General features: G+C 37.6%; 1 protein-coding gene across 1 annotated transcript; it reads right to left on the bottom strand.

Annotated features, from left to right (window-relative positions):
- Nucleotides 1–19,329: 19,329 nt before the first annotated feature.
- Nucleotides 19,330–19,989, bottom strand: LOC109020726. The gene has a single exon (XM_019003253.2). The coding sequence runs from the start codon at nucleotides 19,987–19,989 to the stop codon at nucleotides 19,330–19,332; it is 660 nt and encodes a 219-aa protein (XP_018858798.2).
- Nucleotides 19,990–21,365: the final 1,376 nt, after the last annotated feature.

Here is a 21,365-nt window from a genome sequence, read left to right as displayed (position 1 = left end):
GAATCAATAAAGGTGTGTGCGAACAAATGACTGAAAAATTACTGGACTAAAAAGCCTTGATTGTCATGTATTTTTATAATGTATCTTGCCTGTTGGTATCCGTGGGTTCTTGACTAGACATGTGTGGGTTGCATTAATTGAGTTGGGTGCATTTTCTAAAAATTTATATGCTAGAACGTTGAATGTAGAAGATTTGAATCGTATGGAATGAGAAATTGCACTAAAATTGTGTAAGTTGGAGAGTATTTACCCCGTCATTCTTCGACATCAAGGTTCACTTAGCCGTTCATTTGACACATGAGGCTCGACTTGCAGGACCAGTCCAATATAGATGGATGTATCCCATTGAAAGGTTTCTTGGAAAGTTGAAACGCATAGTGGGTAATAAGGCCCTCCCAGAACAATCAATTGCAGAAACATATATTGATGATGAGTGGCATACATTCTATTCCAAATACTTCAAAGACGTTGACACAAGGTTTGATCGGCCGGAGGGAAACTTTGATGTTGACCAAGCAAGACAACGGAACTGATTTTCTGTATTTTCCCAACAAGTACGTCCACTTGGTGCTCAGCGTGGTTATGATTTGCATAAAAGGGAGTTCGAGAAAGCTCAGTAGTACGTGCTAAATAATTGCCCTGAGATAGAGAGCCACTTGAAGTAAGTTCAAATTAATTGTTAATTAATCATTGAATTTACTTATTAAATAATTATACGATTATACTTATTGTTGGTAATTTTCAATTTCAGTGATCCTATTAACGTACTCAAAGAACTGTGAATGAATGATATAGACCAGAGACATGAACAAGTGTTCCTGAAATGGTTCGAACAATGGGTAATGACATTAATATAGATGGGATTTTGCACTAACATATTTAAAATAGACTGGATTGTTAACGGTTGAATGATTATACTTTATTTAATATGTAGGTTAAACAAATGCATGTGAGTAATCCGAACGATATATCCGACGAACTATATGCATTGGCGTATGGCCCCTCGAGACGCGCTGCTCAATATTCTACATGTATTTCTCGAGAAAGTAGGTATCACACAATTGATCGAGAACTTGATAGGAAAACAATTGATCAGGAACTTTATAGGAAAACACAAAATAGTGGTGTCCTTGTTGAAGGGAGTCATGATGGAGAAAATGTTGATTTCTATGTAGTTATGGTAGATATAATTGGAATGAGATATGTGGGGGAGCTTGTGGTTTATATATTTAAGTGTGATTGGTAGGATTTAAACAATCCTTGAAGGGAAAAATGCCACGATGAATATTTTCTGAGTATTAATACATCAAAAAAATGGTATGAAAATGATCCTTTTATTTTTGCTTCCCAAGCATCTCAAGTATTCTATTTAGACAATCCTCAGTTAGGAAATCAATGGCAAGTAGTACAAAATTTTTTTCCAAGAAATATTTATGACATTATCCCTAAGGCGGATGGACAATATGAAGAAGAAGATGATCCTTCTACTCAAGAAGCATACCAAGAGAGTCAACCTGCCTTTAACTTATTTGTGGATTGGAGCCAATATGAGATGATTACATAGGGAAGATATTGAGGCTGAAATAGTTGAGGCGACAATTGATCAAAGTGTTGAGTCATCTAAAGTATCTACAAACGATGAGAGCGGATCTACAGATGAAACTGATATAGATGATTGACCAGTTTTGTGTTCATATTATACAGTATCTCGCAATTATGCCACCAAAAAGGAACGAAGTTCGCATCCCATCTCCACCTGTTCCTAGCTCGCCGTCTGACTCACCATTAAAGATTGACTCTACGGATCAAGGTAAATAGCTAATACTCATTTTTTTCAATTAAGATAATTGATAATTGATACGAGGTAAATAGCTAATATTATTTTATAGAGACAACAGTACAATCTCGTCATGGACGAGGCACTACTAGAGGCGTGACGTTGAAGAAATATCGTAAAGTAGGTAAGATTAAGGTTAACATTCCTGACGAACATACCAGAGGTGAGGGACAACAAGCAGCTAGGCTTGCATCTCATGTGGATGATCTTACACGGATTTATGTACCTTTGACTACGAGTTCATGACATAAAGTCTCGCAAGATGTGAAAAATTTATAAAGAATAGTGGTTTGGTATGTAATATTTAAATAATAAATTTATATTGGTATTATTTAATATTCTAAATGATAATATCTTTGTGTATATACTTTTTCAAGGATGATTTCGAACTAAATTTTGGTCGGAGTGAGGAGCGTAATACTATAGAAGAGCTGATGTGTAATGTATTCCGCAAGTATAAGGCGAGGTGTCATGAGTATTTTGAGAAGTATGAGAACAAGGAAGATGTATGCCAGCATCCTTTTTAGGATGTCCGACCTGAAGATTGGGAAAAACTTTGCGACATGTTTGAGAATCCATCATATAAGGTAAATTAAATGAATTCTTTATGTGTTATATTTGTAATTTTTACTTACTAATTTTTACAACTTTTATGCAGGAGTGAACTTCTATAAACAAAACAAATAGATCAAAGTTGAAGATTCATCATCATGCAGGGTCAAGATCTTTCCATCGCCTTTTTAAGAAATTGGTAATGTACCACTTTTTTTTATTCTACATAGTTTGTTTTTAATATTGATTTTATATCTTGACAATGTCTCTTGTAGAAGAGTCAGACACTAATTCTGATCTTACAAAATTATATGCTGCATCACATACTAATAGTAATGGAGAGTAGATTTATCCTGATGCTTGTGAGAATTATGTAAGTATTATAATTTATTTTAATTAAACATATTTAAATTATTGTATCAATATTAATTATATATATTGTGTGTGTGATAAAATGGTTGCCCTCCCTGCTGAAATTGCATCAGATTAGAATTCATAAACAAGTGATGTTGAAATTTTTACACAAGTTCTAGGTCAACGTTTAAGATATTTGAGGGGTTTGGGTCGCTGTGTAAAGCTTTCAGGTTCTTCATCAATGTCAAGTACTACTGCCATTGCGTTAGAGAATACAAATTCTAGGATAAAAAAATTGATTGCAAAACAACATGAGTTAGAGGCTCAATTGATGAAATAAACAGACATGGAGATGTGCATAAAACAACAAGAAGATCAACAAAGAGATATGCAACTCCAAATGCAAGATCAACAAAGACAGATGCAGTTTTAAATGCAGATGCTTATGTAACAATTTAGGCTTCCAAGCAATTGATTTTTATTAGAAGTGTTTTGCATATTGAACAATTATATATGTACTGATAACATTATTAGTATTATTAGTATTTTATTTATTTACTTCTGACTTTTTAGATTAGTTTTATATATATTAAACAATTTGTAATGTGTTTTTGAAATATAAATATCGATTTGGTTTTAAATTTGTATTGTCCATGAAAATACTAACCATTCGAACTCTCATTAAACGGTCGAACATATATACATTGGACACAACTGTTCGAACCTCCCAAGTTAGAGTTCAAACGGTAAAACAAGTTGCGCCCCGTTCGAATAGGCAATTTACTCTTTCCGTCTCAAACACGTTCGAATGGCTTAATTTACATTCGATCATTAATTTGTTTGTTCGAAAGTTTCTTAATGTGTATTTGATCAAATAGACTGGTATGATTGACCGTCCATGAAGTACCCGTTCGAATAGACATATTGTTTGAACGTTATTTCTGCTATTCGAATGACTTTTCTAGACGAATTTCAATCGCCCAGAAAAACAATTCCATTTGAACGTGGTGGAACGGTCAGCTAAATTTCGTCCCAAAAGATATTTTTTGGGACCAATTTGTGATTTTCGTCCCAAAATACCTTTTGGGAAAGTTTTATTGGGACGACCATGGGACTTTTTTTTTCGTCCTAAAATATATTTTGGGACCAAATTCCAGTCTTTTGAGACGAAATTTTTCATTTCGAAAGACCTTATTTGTTGTCGTGCTTGTGCGTTGAATTCCTGAATGACTTGTACAATAAAAGTAATTTTTTTATTATTATAATTATTAATATTATTATAATTGCTTAATTCGTACTGTACTGGGCAATCGCATTGCCCACACACTCTTCCCTGTCGTAGCTAGAATAATCACTTATTTCGATTCGATCTATCATAAAGCTACAAATGAATTGAGATATTCTCAAATTCTTACTTGAATTTGAATATCAAAAATATTTGTTTGCAAAGAGAACTGTACGATGATCGACAATTGGTGTGTGATTTTGGAAGGCAAGAGGATTAGGAGATATTTAAGGCACTAGGCACAGAACATGGGAAAGTTAGAATTTTCGAATGTTAGGTTCAACACTTTGCTTAAATGCAGCAAATTTCAAGGAAGAATTTTTTTAAGGAGGGAGGATGTAACACCCAGGCCCAACCAAGCCCCTTTACAAAATTTTTGGGTTTATAAGTAAGAAAAGCTCACTTCGGGTTAACAAGTATTTTTTTATTTATGGACCTTGAGCCCGGATTTTTTTTTCGACGGATTATGATTTTTCAATAGGTGTGATAATTATATTTTAAATCTTTTAGTAAACCAAGTAGATTTTCACCCGAAAAATTTATGGAACAAGTGTAATTTTTTTTAGGTTGACTTGAGGTCCAAAACTTAGAAACAAACCATGCATTAACCCCGTTCAAGATCCAAGTCGTGGGCCAATTATTTTCGGGTTAAAGAGCCCTAGCCCATGAAAATAATTTCATACTCTACACTTTCATGTCCATTTACTCACTACATGCATGGCTTCAATCACGTCTGTTTTCCCTCGGATTGCACGATTCACGTCTGTTTCGATCACGTCCCTCCTTCCTTCATCTCTAGGGTTTTGCTTTTAATTTTTTTTACCACCTATATATATATATACTTATACGATTATCCCTCACGCATGATGAAGCCAAGCTGCCGCTGCCCTCTATTCATGACCTCGGCCAGACAAACTTCCTAAAGCATTTGCCCTCCTTTGTGAACCACGGTCATCACCCAAACTCCTCCTCGAAACCATTTCTAGCCACTAGGCATCACAATCGAGCCCAACCCGAGAATCATTTGGTCGTTGTTCCATGCATTGTTTCCTTAAAAAGTAACACTCGTGCGACCTCGCCATCAGCGGAAGCAACCTGGGTTGTCCACCGCCCGTAACCAACTACCCAGACCACCACCACCGTACCCAGCCTTGCAACCACCGTGTATTAAAGCCACCAAGTCACCTGCAGTCACACGGTGAGCCACTGTTTTCACAACTAAAAACAGAGCAATCCACATATAGCAACTCCTCCATGCCGGTTGCCTCAGCCTCAAATAACATCACTGCCCAGCCTCCGATCTCCACCGTTGAGATCTCACAGAAACCACCGAAAAGGAATTTCCAACACCCCCAGTCCGTCACACCTCACTGTGAGTTTCATCCCTCTCCCTCACATTTTGCTCTCTCACTCCATATTTCTCTCTCGCTCATTAGTGGGGCTCTCTTTTTATCACTCTATCTCTCTGTATTCAGCCACCTAGCCGCCGTCCACCTCCCAGCTCGTCGCACAGCTCCTTGCCACACAGTGAGCATGCTTCTACTTCATGGTCTAATAAGGAAACTTATAGCGTTTTAAGTTCTGTTGTGCCATGTCGTGCCTTGCCCACTGCTTTCCCATGATAGCCCATGCAGCTTAAGTTGTTTTACTAAAACACCCTATATTAGATGAGTGCTATATTAGGCTAGTTTTGTTGTACGTACGAGGACTTTGGTTTTAAGATTTATATTTGCAAAATAAACAAAGATTTTGAAGTATATTATTAAAGTATGAATTTCGTATGGAATAGTAAGTACAAAATTTTATTTTATTTTTTCAAAACCCCTTTAAACAGATACCAATTAAGCCTTTTTTTTTATTTAAATGATATTTTGCTTGATCCACTTTAATAGATTTTGATATAATTATGTTATCCAATTTTATATTGTATAGTAAATAAGTTATACTTTAACATTTTAATCGGAGTTATTAAGTGGAAAATGATGAATTTGGAAAGTGATATTATTTTAGAGTTAACAAAAATTTTAAGGTTATGAGATTTTTTTAGGAATTGAAGGATTAAAATAGATATAGTAGAAACTTAGGCTTAAATGGTGTAAATTTGTGATTGATTGGAAATTTACGGAATTACATGATTATTTTATAGATGACGATTTATAGTTGACTCGACACTGATTTGAGGAAAATTCTGAAAGGCTAAGAAGTCTAGGTAAGCAGAGTTCCTATACTAGACTTTGCATAAAATAAAAAGGAACTGGGATTGATTTATGAAAATGTGCATTATATTTTTTGAAAAGAAATTTGAAAATAACCTCAATTATTTGTTTGTCATTAGTCATTGAACTCTGATGAAAGAGAAAGCATTTTTGTCATGACTGGTGTAGACATGAGCTAATTTTGTGCATTCTGTTTCTGAACTATACAAAAAGAGCAAATATGAAAATTTGTGCATGATTATGTTAATATGCTTTGGATCTATTATGAATTTGAAGATGATATGATTTTATTCAGTGCTCTGTTTAGATAAAACATGATTTCTGAAAACTTTTGGCATGACTCTTTGATTCTATATCCGCTCTGTTCAGTTACGACCCTACCAAGGGTGATAATAGTGGCATACGGCCCAACCACGGGTTACAATAGTGGATACGCCCAACCACCGGTAATAATAGTGGATACGGCCCAACCACGGGTTATAATAGAGGATACGGCCCTGCTATGAGTTATAGTAGTAGTCTCTGTTTTGAGTGCACACCTTGGTGACAGAGTGATTTGTGTTCTACTTAGCTATCCGCAGATGCACAACCCTACCACGGGGATTACACATGGCCTTTGTTCTAATATGATGTTCTGATGATGATCATTATCATTTATGCTATGCCAAAGGATATTTTTTGAATGAATTTATTTCTAAATCTTTGCTCTGATATTTTGATAACATGTTCTGCTTCCGTACTTTGAAAATGGGAATGCTTTGTTTTGCAGCCTGATCTCTGTAAATGCTCATATTTATACACTGGTATATGTTCTCTGCTTACTGAGTTGTTGATAACTCACTCCTTATCTCTAAATATTTTTCAGATACTTTTGATGGTTCAGCTAGAGGACAATAATAGGAAGTTTTAGCAATATGTGATTATCATAGTGGAATAAGTGGCTGAGGGTACAAGTTTATTGGAGAGTCTTATTTAATAGGTTTATGATATTATGTTATTTGATATTTGGAGTCTTAGATATTTCTAAATATTTATGGAGTTTTTTTTTTTCAAATTATCTCATTGAGGTATTTTTTTTGGTGTCCTGGTAGAGGAACATATATTTTGGTTTGAATAAATGGATTTGTACTTTTTGGGAATATTGGAGGATTTTAAATATGTTACGGAAGTTGGATTTAGGTTTCAGGAGCTAACTCTCTGGACCTCCAGGAAAGGGGCATTACAATCTCGCGATGATTCAATTTGCTCCAATCTAGAATGAAATCAGCCTGGAACTGTAAACCAAAAATCAGAATCATTCCATTGACATAGTCTTATGAAATATATTCAAAGGACCTGTAGCAAGTATATTATGATTAAAGCAACTCAATACCCGGACACGATTGATCAGCTCCCCTTTCTCTTGTGCATTAACAATATCCCAACTATTTTGAACCATGGTTGCATGATGCTTGATAATCTATGTTACCCTTGTTGTGAAGAACACCGCATTTTCACATGATGGTGCCCTCTTACCATCATTAATCTTCAAAGGAATAAGACCATGCTTACGAAGCTTTATAAACTCAGTGCACCCAGCTGGTCCACGACACCTCCGCATTGTTTGTTTCCCTGCCATTAACATGTTGACATAAATGATTAATAAATAAGAATCACTAAACAAATTGCACAATGGAGCAGCCAAACCGTGAGTGTTTCCTGATTAATTAGGTTTGTCTTTACAATTTTTACTAGCATTCCATGAGTGTTAAATGAGTGGGGAATCTCTATTGAAATTCAATATAATTTAAGAATCAACCTAAAACAATATTCACATCAACATTCTTATTTGAACAGAGCAGATAATAAATGGACAGTTTGAATTCCAGCATTAATCGTGTCCAAACAATTCATACATCAATAGATATTGTAGACAAATCCATGAGCAATGAATATTAAATTCTTTGTAATTCCCACATTAGTCTATACTTATTACAATTGTTCTCAAGCCTTGTTTCTAGACCATTGCTAATTTCAGGAAACTCAGTACCCAAAACCATCTTTGGGGGCTGTGTTGAGTCATCAGATGATTCAGAACGCTCAACCCTTCATGTCCACCTACTAGGCTGCAATTGAGGAGTTGGACTACTCCATGTGCTCCCTTGATTTGCATGTATGCAGCGAGTTTCTATCATTCGGGCATGTCCACCAATTCCTCTTCTTGTTCCTCTCATGGCAAATGAAACTTGCAATTGATTGGAAATTGATTCTATATGCAACCTCTTAAAAACGGAATTGTCATGTGAAAATACTTAGAGAATAAGGTGATCATTGTGCCTCTTTATGTGAAAAATTCATCATACATGAAGTTGCAACATTTCTACAGGCTTAAACTTTGATCATCACCACATAAAACTATAAGTACTCTGAAGTTAAATAAATGGGATAAAATGCCTGTTTGAGTATTACTGTTTTACTTTCTTCATGGTCCACACAACCAAGGCCATCCAAAAAGTCCATTTTCTTTCTCTGTGATAAAGCTCCATGTAGCATAAATAAAATTCTGAATAAAAAATAATAACTAAAACCCATGTTGGTAGACCTAAGTGGAGAAAATTTTATCGTGAAATCTGAATGGCAACAGAAAAGCTAGCTTTTGCAAATCATTCATGTTTGGTTTGTGGTTGTAGACAGGTTGAAATAAGCTTATCAAAAAATATTTTTAAACTGGGGTGAAATAAGCTCATTTTACAGATTATTAAACCTCTGGAAATTCTCCCTTACAGATTTGTGAAATAAACAAGAGTATTTCAGAAAATACCTCTCAACTGAGCTTACTTCACTAGATTGTATATCTATGTTTGCATAAATAAAATTTGAGAGCAATGAACAATAACATTCCACCTTAGCTAAGAAAATCCTACAAGAAAAGTTTTTGCTTCACCCCAATATAATATTACTGATGAGGACATCTTTCATTACTGTTATTTTGGTTATTTTACTTATGTTCTCTTTATTTTAATGGGCTTGGGCTTGAGCTTTAGCCCATAACTTTTTTAAGGTTTACTTGGGTTTTGTTATTTTCCTATTTAAATACTTGTAATGAAATACTGAATGGCAGTTGTTGAAGAATTAAGAATTGTGTGCTTGTGTAGCCGCCTCCTTCCAATCTCCATTTCTATTGCTTTCGGCTTCTTCTCTTCTCCTTCTGGTTCTTCTTCTCTTCTCTCTCTGGTTCTTTCTTCTCTATTTGCTATTATTCAACTTCTATTTCTATTCTCATTTCTACCCTACATCATATTGGTATCAAGAGCCGGTTCTATTATTTTCTCAAACAATAGATTAATCCCAAACCCTTCCATCTGAGTTCCCTTTGATCCAAGCCAAAGCAAAACCCGTCGAAGACCTTGCCGAAAAGTGGGTTCTCTTCAGTGAATCGGCTCTCTCCGATTCTCTATCTTGTTCTCTGTGAGTGGCCGCCGTCGCTACCCCTCTCGACCCTGAGCACACTGCTGGTAAGCCTCTCGACCTCTCCGTTACCTCCGTCTCACCCCTCGGCCTCTCCCGAAACACCCAATGCCTAGATACCACCGTAGCTGCCTCTCCTTACCTCCGTTTCACCCAGTGACGAGATACCACCCCGCGGTCTCTCCCGAAACGGCCTCTCCTGAAACACCCAGTGCCGAGATACCCAGAGACAACAGGTGTGAAAAAAAAAAAAAGAAGAGAGAAAACAATACAGACCTCGCCGAAACCACTTGACTTGAGGCAGACGACGCCGGAAACGCAACATCTCAGCTCCGATTCTTCTCCCTCTACCAGACGTCTAACTCTCCCTCGGTTTCTCCTCTAGCGCGACTTCCAGCGCAGAAACAGCCGAATGCAAAAGAAAGAAAGAAAGGGAGTCGGAGTGGCTTGTCCTTCCGCGTGACTTTTCAACGATTGTGCACAGCTATCAACACGAGCAAAGGGGAGTTTTACTATCTCTTTATTTGGTTTTATACAATCGGTTTATTTTTAAAATTGTATCAATTGTTTTCTCTATGCTGTGCTACCTGTAGTAAATTTACCAGACCTACTTGATTGGATCCTTTGTTGATTTAGTTTTCGTGGTTACTTTTATTCCCATACTTGCTGCTGCCCAATTTAGTCAACTCTTAGATTTTGTATTCTCATTCTCTCATCTTCATAAGACCATACCTTTGTTCTTCGTCTTTTCATTATTTATTCAAAAAAAAAAAAATCCTATGTGATTGGATTTTCTTGATTGGTATTTGGTCTTTGCTTTGTCATTTTAAATATCAGCATTAGTTGCTTGCCGTATTTGGATTTACGTAATCCCTAAAAAAAAAAAAAATGTATTGCTCAGGTTGATATTTTCATTGCTTGCATTTGTTGTTCATTGATCTCCATTGCACTTCATTTAGTGGGTGTTGCATTGCATGCAGTTGCGCAGTGGTCGTCTTGTCACCGCTAGTTCCAGTACCTTTACCATGGATCCTTCCGAATTTGATGCCCTCACTCGACAATTAGCTCAACTAGCCAATAACCAGCAACATGTACAAACTCAATTAGCGGCTGTCCAAACTGAAATGGTTGCTACTCGTGAGGAGAACAGGGACCTAGCTGCTAGGTTGAACAATTTTGAGGAACTCCCTCATTCGTCTGACAACTCTGAAGTGTCCCAAAATAGACGCTATCGTCGTCGACGAGGTGATCGACAACATGTCAGACATGATCGTGGGGGTAGGGATTATGATCGTGAGCGAGGACGAGACTATTACCGTCAGGGTACTCAGTCTCCTACTCGTCATGAAGAGCGCTTATTTAGAAACATCAAGTTAGATGCCCCTACTTTTGATGGTTGATTAGATCCTCGAGTTTTTACTCAATGGATTAAGGATATGGATCGTTTCTTTACTTGGTATGGGGTTCCTGAGGATCGGAGAGTTGAATTCGCTAGCTTGAAATTAACTGGCACTGCCCAACTCTTTTGGGAAAGTGTAGAGGATCTTCTTGAGAGGCGTCATGCACTTCTTGTTGGGAGTTGGGAAGAAATGAAACGCCGCCTTCAAGAGAAGTACTTACCCCAATCTTATTGGGGTAATTTATTGGACCAATGGAATGCCCTCACACAGGGCAATCGGCCAGTGACTGAGTACGTTACTCAATTCGATGAGTTACGAATGAGATGTCATGTAGTTGAGGATGAGGCCATGACTTTGAGTAGGTTTAGACAAGGCTTAAAAGATGATCTTAGGCGCGAGCTTGTCCTTCAGGGTGTCGCTACACTTGACCATGCTTACTCTTTAGTCCGAGACTATGAGTCGGTTATGAGGACTCCGTATGGAAGGCGTGGTGACAACCGCCCTTCCATCACCCCAGTGCCCACCCTTTCCCCTAAGTCTCTCTTAGGACCTCCACCATCTAATGTTTCCCCCGCATGGGAAAATAAGGGTAAAAGTCCTGAAAGTCCAAGGACTTCCTCCCGCTTGCAGTGCTTCAAATGTAAGGGTTTTGGCCACATTTCTTCCAATTGTCCTAGTCGAACCCTAGTCATTGAGGAACATGAGGGTATAGTTGATGAACCGTTAGAAGATCAAGTCTATGAGCCTAAGCTTGAGGAGTTTGGTGATTTAGGTGATGATGAAGATGCCTTCTTAGGTTGCATTCGGACCCTCCCTGTGGGTCTAGGTTCTATGCCCTTTGTTCCCGACACACTCCGGTTAAGTGTTGTTCGTTGTACCCTTACCCAGCCCAAAGATACTGATGATTGGCGTCGTCATGCCATTTTCCATACTTATATCAAAATCAATGATAAGGGTTGTAAAATCATTGTGGATAGTGGTAGTTGCATTAATGCGGTTTCTGTGGCTACTGTGTCACGTCTTGGGTTGAAGCCAGTTCTTCACCCTCAGCCGTATAGTGTCTCTTGGGTCGATACTTCTTCCATAGCTATAAAAGAGCGTTGTTTGGTGCCCATCCAGTTCCTAGAGTATAAGGATCATATATGGTGTGACGTCCTTCCTATGGATGTTGGTCATATCATTCTTGGTCGACCTTGGTTGTTCGACTTGGATGTAACCATCCATGGTCGATCCAATTCATGTTCCTTTGTGTTTAATGGGAAGAAGATTCACCTTAATCCGTTACCTCCAAAACCTGTTGGTTCACAGCAAGCAAAGAAAATTGTGGAACGAAAAGGGCTAAATATCATTAGCCCTACGGAGTGTGAGCATACACATGTGGGTAACTATGTTGTGTTTGTTGTGGTTGTTATGGAGGTCCCGTTGGAGTCTCCAATAGTGGCCCTAGCTCAGACGTGTGGTCAAACTGAAGTTGTTAACCGCAGTCCTGGCAATTTTAGAAGATGTTTGGTCCAGGACAATCTTCGGGATTGGGTTTTGATCCTCCCTACCACTCACTTTGCATGTAACATTTCTGTGAATCGGTCTTTAGGCATGGGTCCCTTTGAAGTCGTTCATGGTTATAAACCTAGGAAGCTTTTAGATCCTATTCTCTTGTCCCTACATGCTAGTGTGTCTGCATCAGTTAAGGCATTTGTACAACATCTTCATGATTCGCATATTGAGATCAATAAACAACATGAAGCCGGTAATGCATCATATAAACTTCGAGTTGATTTGCGTATTGAGGATTATGTTGTGATCCGAATTAGACTGAAACGGCGTCCACCTGGATCCGTTCCAAAATTGCAAGCACGTAGTGCTGGTCCTTTTAAAATTTTAAAGCATGTTGATCCAAATGCCTATGTTATTGATCTTCCATCACATTTTGGTTGCCACTCTACTTTCAATGTTGAGGACTTAGTTGCTTACAAAGGCCATTTCAATTCCTCCAATGATCTTTTTCTACCTCCATTTGTGAACCTTGATCTTGACCTTGACCTTGACCCTTTCGTTATTCCTACTCCAATACCATCTATCACAGCACACAAAGATAAAATTGATGCTATTTTAGATGAACAGATGGTATTGACCAATGATGGAGAGGTTCAACGTTTCCTTGTTCGCTGGGTAGATCCCAGAGAGACACTTCAGCAGCTTGATTCAGATTTATTGGAGCTCTATCAGAGTCAGCCAGATCTTCTTCTGCCCGGATCACCGTCCACCCGTTCCGAGAGCGTTGATGGGGATACCAGATTCAGGCCTCCTCTCATTCGTGTTTATGGATGTCGGAAGAAGCTTGCTCAACCACTTAGCTTATGGTTGGGTAATTGATTGCAGCCTTATTGTGTTTTGTTCACTCGACGGAGTCGAGTTTTTTTTCCCACCCCGGGAGAGTTGATGAGGACATCTTTTATTACTATTATTTTGGTTATTTTACTTATGTTCTCTTTATTTTAATGGGCTTGGGCTTGGGCTTTAGCCCATAACCTTTTTAAGGTTTACTTGGGTTTTGTTATTTTCCTATTTAAATACTTGTAATGAAATACTGAATGGCAGTTGTTGAAGAATTAAGAATTGTGTGCTTGTGTAGCCGCCTCCTTCCAATCTCCATTTCTATTGCTTTTGGCTTCTTCTCTTCTCCTTCTGGTTCTTCTTCTCTTCTCTCTTTGGTTCTTTCTTCTCTATTTGCTATTATTCAACTTCTATTTCTATTCTCATTTCTACCCTACATCAATTACCAAATTAACTCAATCATTAGATTTTCATGAAACTAATAAGTAGTGGACTTTTTTCCAAAAGACAAAGTCAAGCACGTAAGAAAATACTTACTACTAGTATCTCTTAGTGCTTAAAGGTTAGAAAAAATGAAATCAGTCTCCAATGGCACCCATATGTGCTGCATCTTGAAAACAATGAAAAGATAGCACCCATGGGTAAGCAGATTTCTCTAAAGATAAAACAACTCTCAACTTTCTGTGGACTGGTTTCGTGTAAAGGACTGACTTCATGAAGTGACTTTGCACAAAGTGACAGCCTTCAAAAAGATAAAACTGATTTCCCTCCAATTTTGCCGCTAGATTTTTCTGCATCCCGCGTACTACTACTTGCATCTGACGGTGGGAACCAGCTGGAGCTTACACATGTGCATTGAGGTTAGATTATATATATATATATATAAATCATATCACTATGTTACATTCTCTAGTGTTTAACACCTATTTTGTAAGAAAATATTTTTAATTCATCTTCTTTAATCAATGACTGCCAACGAAGCAATTGATCTTATCTAATTTCTTTAAACGACACACTATAATTTAATACTAAAAAATAGAAAATTACATTTGGACAAATTTAAGACTCATTTTTAAATTAGAACACTAATTGACTGTAACACCCCAATGGAAGGCCCAAACCACATTGTCTATACTCCAAAAGGACTAGTCAATGATACAATTAGAGCCCCATTGGAACCTTATAAAGAGCAAGAACTTCTCATTCCCAAGCAATGTGGGATCCCATACATCACCTACCCTTATCCATATCATATGTGTATCTATTCTTATATTCCAATTTATCGGATGTGATACCCCGGATATGTGATACCTCATATGATATGGATAAGTGTAGGTAGTGTATGGGATCCCACATTACTTGGGAATGAGAAGTTCTTGCTCTTTATAAGGTTCCAATGGGGCTCTAATTGTATCATTGACTAGTCCTTTTGGAGTATAGGCAATGTGGTTTGGGCCTTCCATTGGGGTGTTACAAATGGTATCAGAGTCTATTCCAACCAGAAATGTGGGACTTAAGCCATGTCACCTACAATGGACAGGCCCGACGAGGACGTCGGGAATTTAAGGTGGGTAGATTGTGATACCCCATATGATATGGATAAGGGTAGGTGGTGTATGAGATCCCACATTGCTTGGGAAGGAGAAGTTCTTGCTCTTTATAAGGTTCCAATGGGACTCCAATTGTATCATTGACTAGTCCTTTTGGAGTATAGGCCATGTTGTTTGGGCCTTCCATTGGGGAGTTACAAATGGTATCAGAGTTTATTCCAACTAGAAATGTGGGATTTAAGCCATGTCACCTACAATGGACAGGCCTGACGAGGACGTCGGGAATTTAAGGGGGGTAGATTGTGATACCCCATATGATATGGATAAGGGTAAGTGGTGTATGGGATCCCACATTGCTTGGGAAGGAGAAGTTCTTGCTCTTTATAAGGTTCCAATGGGACTCCAATTGTATCATTGACTAGTCCTTTTGGAGTATAGGCCATGTTGTTTGGGCCTTCCATTGGGGCGTTACATTGACCTAAGCTCCCATAAATTTATTAAGCTATCACTATTCCATCCTCATCCTGCCATTAGATGGTCATATATACCTTTTCACATGGGAATTAACGTATGTGCATGCCACCTTTGTATAGAAATGAATAAAAAGGTGTACATACCAATTGAGATTCTATGACATCTGTTCTCGCATAGAATTGTAGCACAAAGCAAATGAAATTAGGGAGAAAAAAAATAGAGAGAAAAAGGAAACTAATATATAGAAAAATAAACAAGATATATATAAGTACTAGTTCGATCGGGAAGTATTCATGATAAGCCCGGGACAAACAATGGATATCTTACTCACAGCAAACCAATCTGATCTTGTCTCCTATATAGGTAATAAATAATGATGACAGAAGGCAATAACAGAATTATGACAGCAAACCTCAAATGAAGACTCGATAAATGGTGCCTCAAAGAATGATGACAGAAGGCAATAACAGAATTACTCACCTGGAATATTATGGAAGAACCTAGAAGAATAGTAGTACACAACAGATTTGCTAAGTTGTTTGGCTTGAATTCAATGAGAAATATGCTCTGTACATTGATCTTTGTATTGGTCTATAAATAGTTGGAATCTGAATATATTTGTAGTAAGGAAAACTGTGTCAGTAAATACATCTATAATAGTTCATCCCCAAGATCAACTACATATCCATGATGAAATCTGATTTTCCAGGAAGTATTTCATACACGAATACAAACCAATTACTAAGTTTCCATGGTATGGTCACCTGACCAGACTAGATGATATTCGGGCATTATAATTAATAGTACACACTGACAAAGTTCTATACTAATCAACATCTTGATACTCAAACTTTAATATTACAAATTTACAAATAAAATATCCTCTTCAATTATCTTCAACTGTCGTCTGGATGTGATACCCCGTATTTACGTGTATTTTTGACCAAGTAATTATTGCATTTATTAAGATTATGGGCTTTCTTCTTTTAAATTTTAGATGATTTACGTGATATTATTTTAAGATTTTTAATTGTTAATTCAATTTATTTTCTTGTTATTAATTATTGTTCATTATATAAATTGCTCTATATTTTAAATTAGTTTATTGTTGGATTTAATTATTTTATTTTTATTTAATCATTACGTTTAAATTATTTTATTTAACTTGCTGTTTTGAAATCCTTTTCGTTAGATCATTTTTGTGACCCAAGATGTGAGGATTAGACCTCACTCATTTCCCTCACTTTTTATTTTTATTTTGTTCTTTTCTTCTTTTCTCTTCATTTCTTTTTCTCCTCTCTCTCTCTCTTTTCCGCACACAACTTCTCCCTCTCTTCCCCGTCCCTGCATCGTCCTCCACAGCGCCGCCGTGCGCCACCCCTTTTCCATCACCTCCCCTCCCAATCGTCTCCCCACAGGCCGGCGACCTCACCCCTCAGTTTTCAACCTATCTCGTGTCGCCATGAACCCCCACGCACAGCTTCAAGCTGCAGCACTCTTTGGACTCGCGCGCTGTCGTTGCACCGCCATTGGCCACCACCTCTCCACCACATCACTGGAGACACCCCAGCTACCTAACCCACCCATCCTCAGCCCCGATCTGCCACCGGTGAAGCCCATCCATCTCCATTTCCAATTTGAGCTTTTTGGACTTCAAATGCCCTCTACGCTGCCAACCACGGCCAACCACCACCACCATTAGCTTCAGCAACATCCCTAAGCCCTTCCCTAATAATCTCAAGTCTTCGTTTGTCCCCATTTAAAAGTTGAGTTTTTGAGACCCATGGCCTTAGTCCATTTTTCACTATTAAATTGATGTGTGGCCACTTCTAGTACCTCCATGATCCTTTGAAAATTATATTATATCACTATAAGTATTTTCCCAAATAACTTTTGAGATTTAAATGTATTTTTGTGCTAACTCATTTATTTAATGTGAACTGGTTTGGTTGTGCCGGACTGAGTCCGAGGAGTAAGGGGGGGTTGATTGGATTGGATGATGGAGTTGTTTGTTTGATTCGCTTATGCTTGGAATTGATAAATGGTCGTTTGGTTGGATAAATATGATTATTTAGACTGTATAGTGTGGCGAATTTTGTAATTGTTAGATGTTACAATTTGAGTTAATGTTGATTGTTGGGTTTGTGTTGTGGAGGGTCTTGTCGAGTTGTGAAGATTGTGGGCTGTCATTGTCGTAACGAGTTATGAAAGTGAGCTGATTGGTTTGGCATGACGTGTTGGGTTGATGTCATGTGTGGGCTAAATAGAATCACATAATTTAGTTAGTTTTATTGAATTCGCATTTATATGGAGTATTAACATGGTAGTGAATATTTTTTTGTTTAGGTCGTGACATTGATAGAGCTCAAGTTAAGGCTCTAGTAACTCTTCGCAAGAGTCAGGTAAGCAGGGTTCCTATACTAGATTTGCATAAAAAGAAATAAATTGAGGTTGGTTTGTAAAATTGTGCATGTTATTTTAAAAAGAAAAGGTGAAAAACAACCTCAGTACATATTTTGCATTCACTCATGAAATATGTATAAAAGATTAAAGAAATGTTGTTGACATGAAAAGTGTAGACATGAGCAATATTTGACATGTTTTCTGAAATGTGGAAAAAAGCGAATATGAATATTGAGATTACTTTTTTTATACATGTGATATAAAATATTTTGGATCTGTTATTGATCATCTAAAAATGATATTAATGTGTCCAGCACGTGGTTTGATATGATATGGATATAAAAACCTTTGGCATACTTATATGTTTTGATTCTGATTCTGAATATAGTTCTGATATGATTATACTGGTTCACGTGATATGGTTGGTACCAACATGATATGATATGAGTGCACCTACTTTGGAAACAAAGTGGTCTTTTATGTGCTCTTTCCTGTGTGCACTCTCGAGGCTCCAAGATTGAAAAAGGGGAAGTTTCACAACATGATACTGCCTGGTTTGGCCACCGGGGATAGCACAATCCTACCACGAGGGTTAAACGTAGTATATGACATGATACGATATGATATGACAGAATAAGATGAAGATGTGCAGTTATGTTATGCCAAAACATTTTTTTTAATATGAAAATAGTTTATGAATATGAAAAGTTTGAAAAGTCGCTCTTATTTTTCTGATAACACGTTTCGAGATATGCATATGAAAATGAAATGTTTTATTTCTGCATACCAAACTTTCTAAAAATGGCTCATGTTTTACATACTAGTATATGTTCTCTACTTACTGAGTTGTGGATAACTCACCCCTTATCTTCATGTATTTTCTGATGATATTGATTACCTAGCTGGGGGTTAAGAATGGAGATTGGAGCTTGGCTAGATATGGATTGAAGGTTGAGTACCATTGTTATTAGAAGGATTTAACCTGAGTATTTGTAGTACTTTATGTTGTTTGGACCTATTGCGACCTAAAGATGTATAGTTTTATTTCGTTGATATTATTGGAAAATTGTAGACCCCTTTGCTTTATGTTATTTTGTAATGACGACTTAAGGTGGTTGTATTATGGTTATTTGGAAAATATGAGATCGTGTACTATTTATGAAGTCCTTGGAGTTTTAAATGCTTGGAGAGACAGATTTGTAAGTGACAGGTAGTAATTCTCCGACCCTTCCAGGTATGGGGCGTTAAAGTTGGTATCAGGGCCAAGTTTGAGATTCTGCAGACTTTATGGATTGTGGTTTTGGGAATTTAAGGTTTTAGATTTGATTGTCTTATTTTGAAGGTTGTAGGACATGACTTGGAGGTCTAGATTCCAATGTTTATATAAGTTTGAGTGAAAGCTTTTTTTTTTTTTTTTTGAATCATCCAGAAATACTTCTCATTCATTCATAAACAAATGGTGCAAAACAACATCTGTTTACACTCTGTCACCCACAAGATGTTGCTCTAAATTAGTACAAAGCATTTCTCTCTTAACAATATCAACAATCTCAATAGGTCTCTCTTCAATCCAGCAACATTCCCCTTCCATTCTCAACGCCCTCTTAGCAAGTTCATGAGCCACACTATTGCCTTCCCTATAAATGAATTCCATAGACCAATCTTTCCTATGAACCAGTTTGCTTCGCATATCATCAAAAAGCTGAGCCATTGAAGCACATATGATTCCCTTCCCTGCTACCCCTTTTATTACTCTTTCAGCATCACCTTCAAAAGCCACATTTCGACCATCTAGTTCCACAACAAGCTCCATAGCTCTCCATAAGGTAATAGCTTCAGCCAAATCTGAACTTCCACTAAACATCTTTGAGGCACATAATGAGAATAAAAGCTCTCCCTCATAATTCCTTGCTACTATACCCAACCTAACTTTGTTATTCGGTTTATCAATAGCAGCATCGAAATTTACCTTTGTTACACCTTCATCTGGTGGCTTCCACTTTGTATCTTTCCTTCTTTGGATATTTACCCCCTTGGTCTGGTTCCCCTCAAGTCTATATTCTTGAAAACATTTGAGACCTGATATAGCAGCAGCAATCACCTTACTTGGGCTATCGAACTTGCCTTCAAATACCATCCTATTTCTTCTGAACCATAAACCTTTCAAGATCATGGCAACCTCTTATACTTTTGTCTTCTGCAACTTTGACTGCATCTCAGCCCAAATATAAAAGAACTCCTTCTCTTCACATGTCCACTTCTGTAGACCTCTCTGACTTTCTGCCCATACATCACTTGCAGCTGGACAGGTCCATAGGACATGACATACTGTTTCTTCCTCCATACCACAAGTTTGGCATGTGGCAACCTCAACAGCATTCTTCTGGGCCAAGCTCTTCTTTGTAGGCAATATATTATTCAGTGCTCTCCACACAAACTGCTTGGTAGAGTTAGGAACATTAAGCCTCCATAACCCCTCCCATACATGTTTCTGTTCCTGTTTGATCGAGCATTCCCCATAGTTTACTTTTTCCATGTCAGTGCATAAGTGGTATGCACTTCTCACAGAAAACCTTCCATCCTTAGTGAAGCCCCAAAAACTTTTATCATCTGCACCATGCCTACTTAGTGGTAGACTGCAGATCTGTGCAGCCTCTTCCCTACTGAATATTTCACAAACCAGCCTCTCATTCCAGCAGTGAATATCCTCAAGAACAAGGGAACTTACTTTTGAGTCAGCAACTAACTGGTGATCTCACTTGGAAATTTACAGAATTGGGAAGCCAGTTTTGATTCCAAATAGATATACTCCTGCCATTACCTATCCTCCACACCATACCAGCTTTGATCAGACCTTGTGCCTCCAACAAACTCCTCCACATGAAAGATGGCTTATACCCAAGCTTTGCCTCAATGAATTGGCTTTTCCTGTAGTACTTTTCCTTAAAAATTTTTGCTGTTAAGGAGTTGACATTCTTTTGCAGCATCCATCCTTGTTTGGCCAGCATAGCCTTATTAAAAGTATTGACATCCCTGAATCCCATTCCACCTACCTTTTTGTTTTCCCCCATTTTACCCCAATTCTGCCAATGAATACCTTTGCCTTCCTTTTTATTACTCCACCAGAACCTTGCTATCATAGAATTAATCTCACTGCTCAGCTTCCTTGGTAATCGAAACACATTCATGGTATAAGTAGGGATAGACTGTAACACTGCCTTGATCAGAACCTCACTTCCTGCACTTGATAGAAATGAGTTTTTCCAGCTATGAATTCTCCTCCAAATCCTGTCTTTTATGCTCTTAAACGTTCCATACTTGGATCTTCCAACAATAGTTGGGAGGCCCAGATATTTCCCATAATCCCCACATATAATTGCACCAGCCTCTTGCAAAATATCCCTTTGATTGAGAGTACTTGTATTAGAGCTAAACAGGATAAATGTTTTCTGTCTATTCAGAATTTGGCCAGATGAATCTTCATAGACCTTCATTATGCCAATTATTGTCCTC

This window comes from Juglans regia, chromosome 5 (genome assembly GCF_001411555.2).
Source record: "Juglans regia cultivar Chandler chromosome 5, Walnut 2.0, whole genome shotgun sequence".
Classification (NCBI taxonomy): Eukaryota; Viridiplantae; Streptophyta; class Magnoliopsida; order Fagales; family Juglandaceae; genus Juglans; species Juglans regia.
The sequence above is the reverse complement of the archived record's forward strand: the minus strand, read 5'-3'. Positions and strand labels throughout refer to the sequence as shown.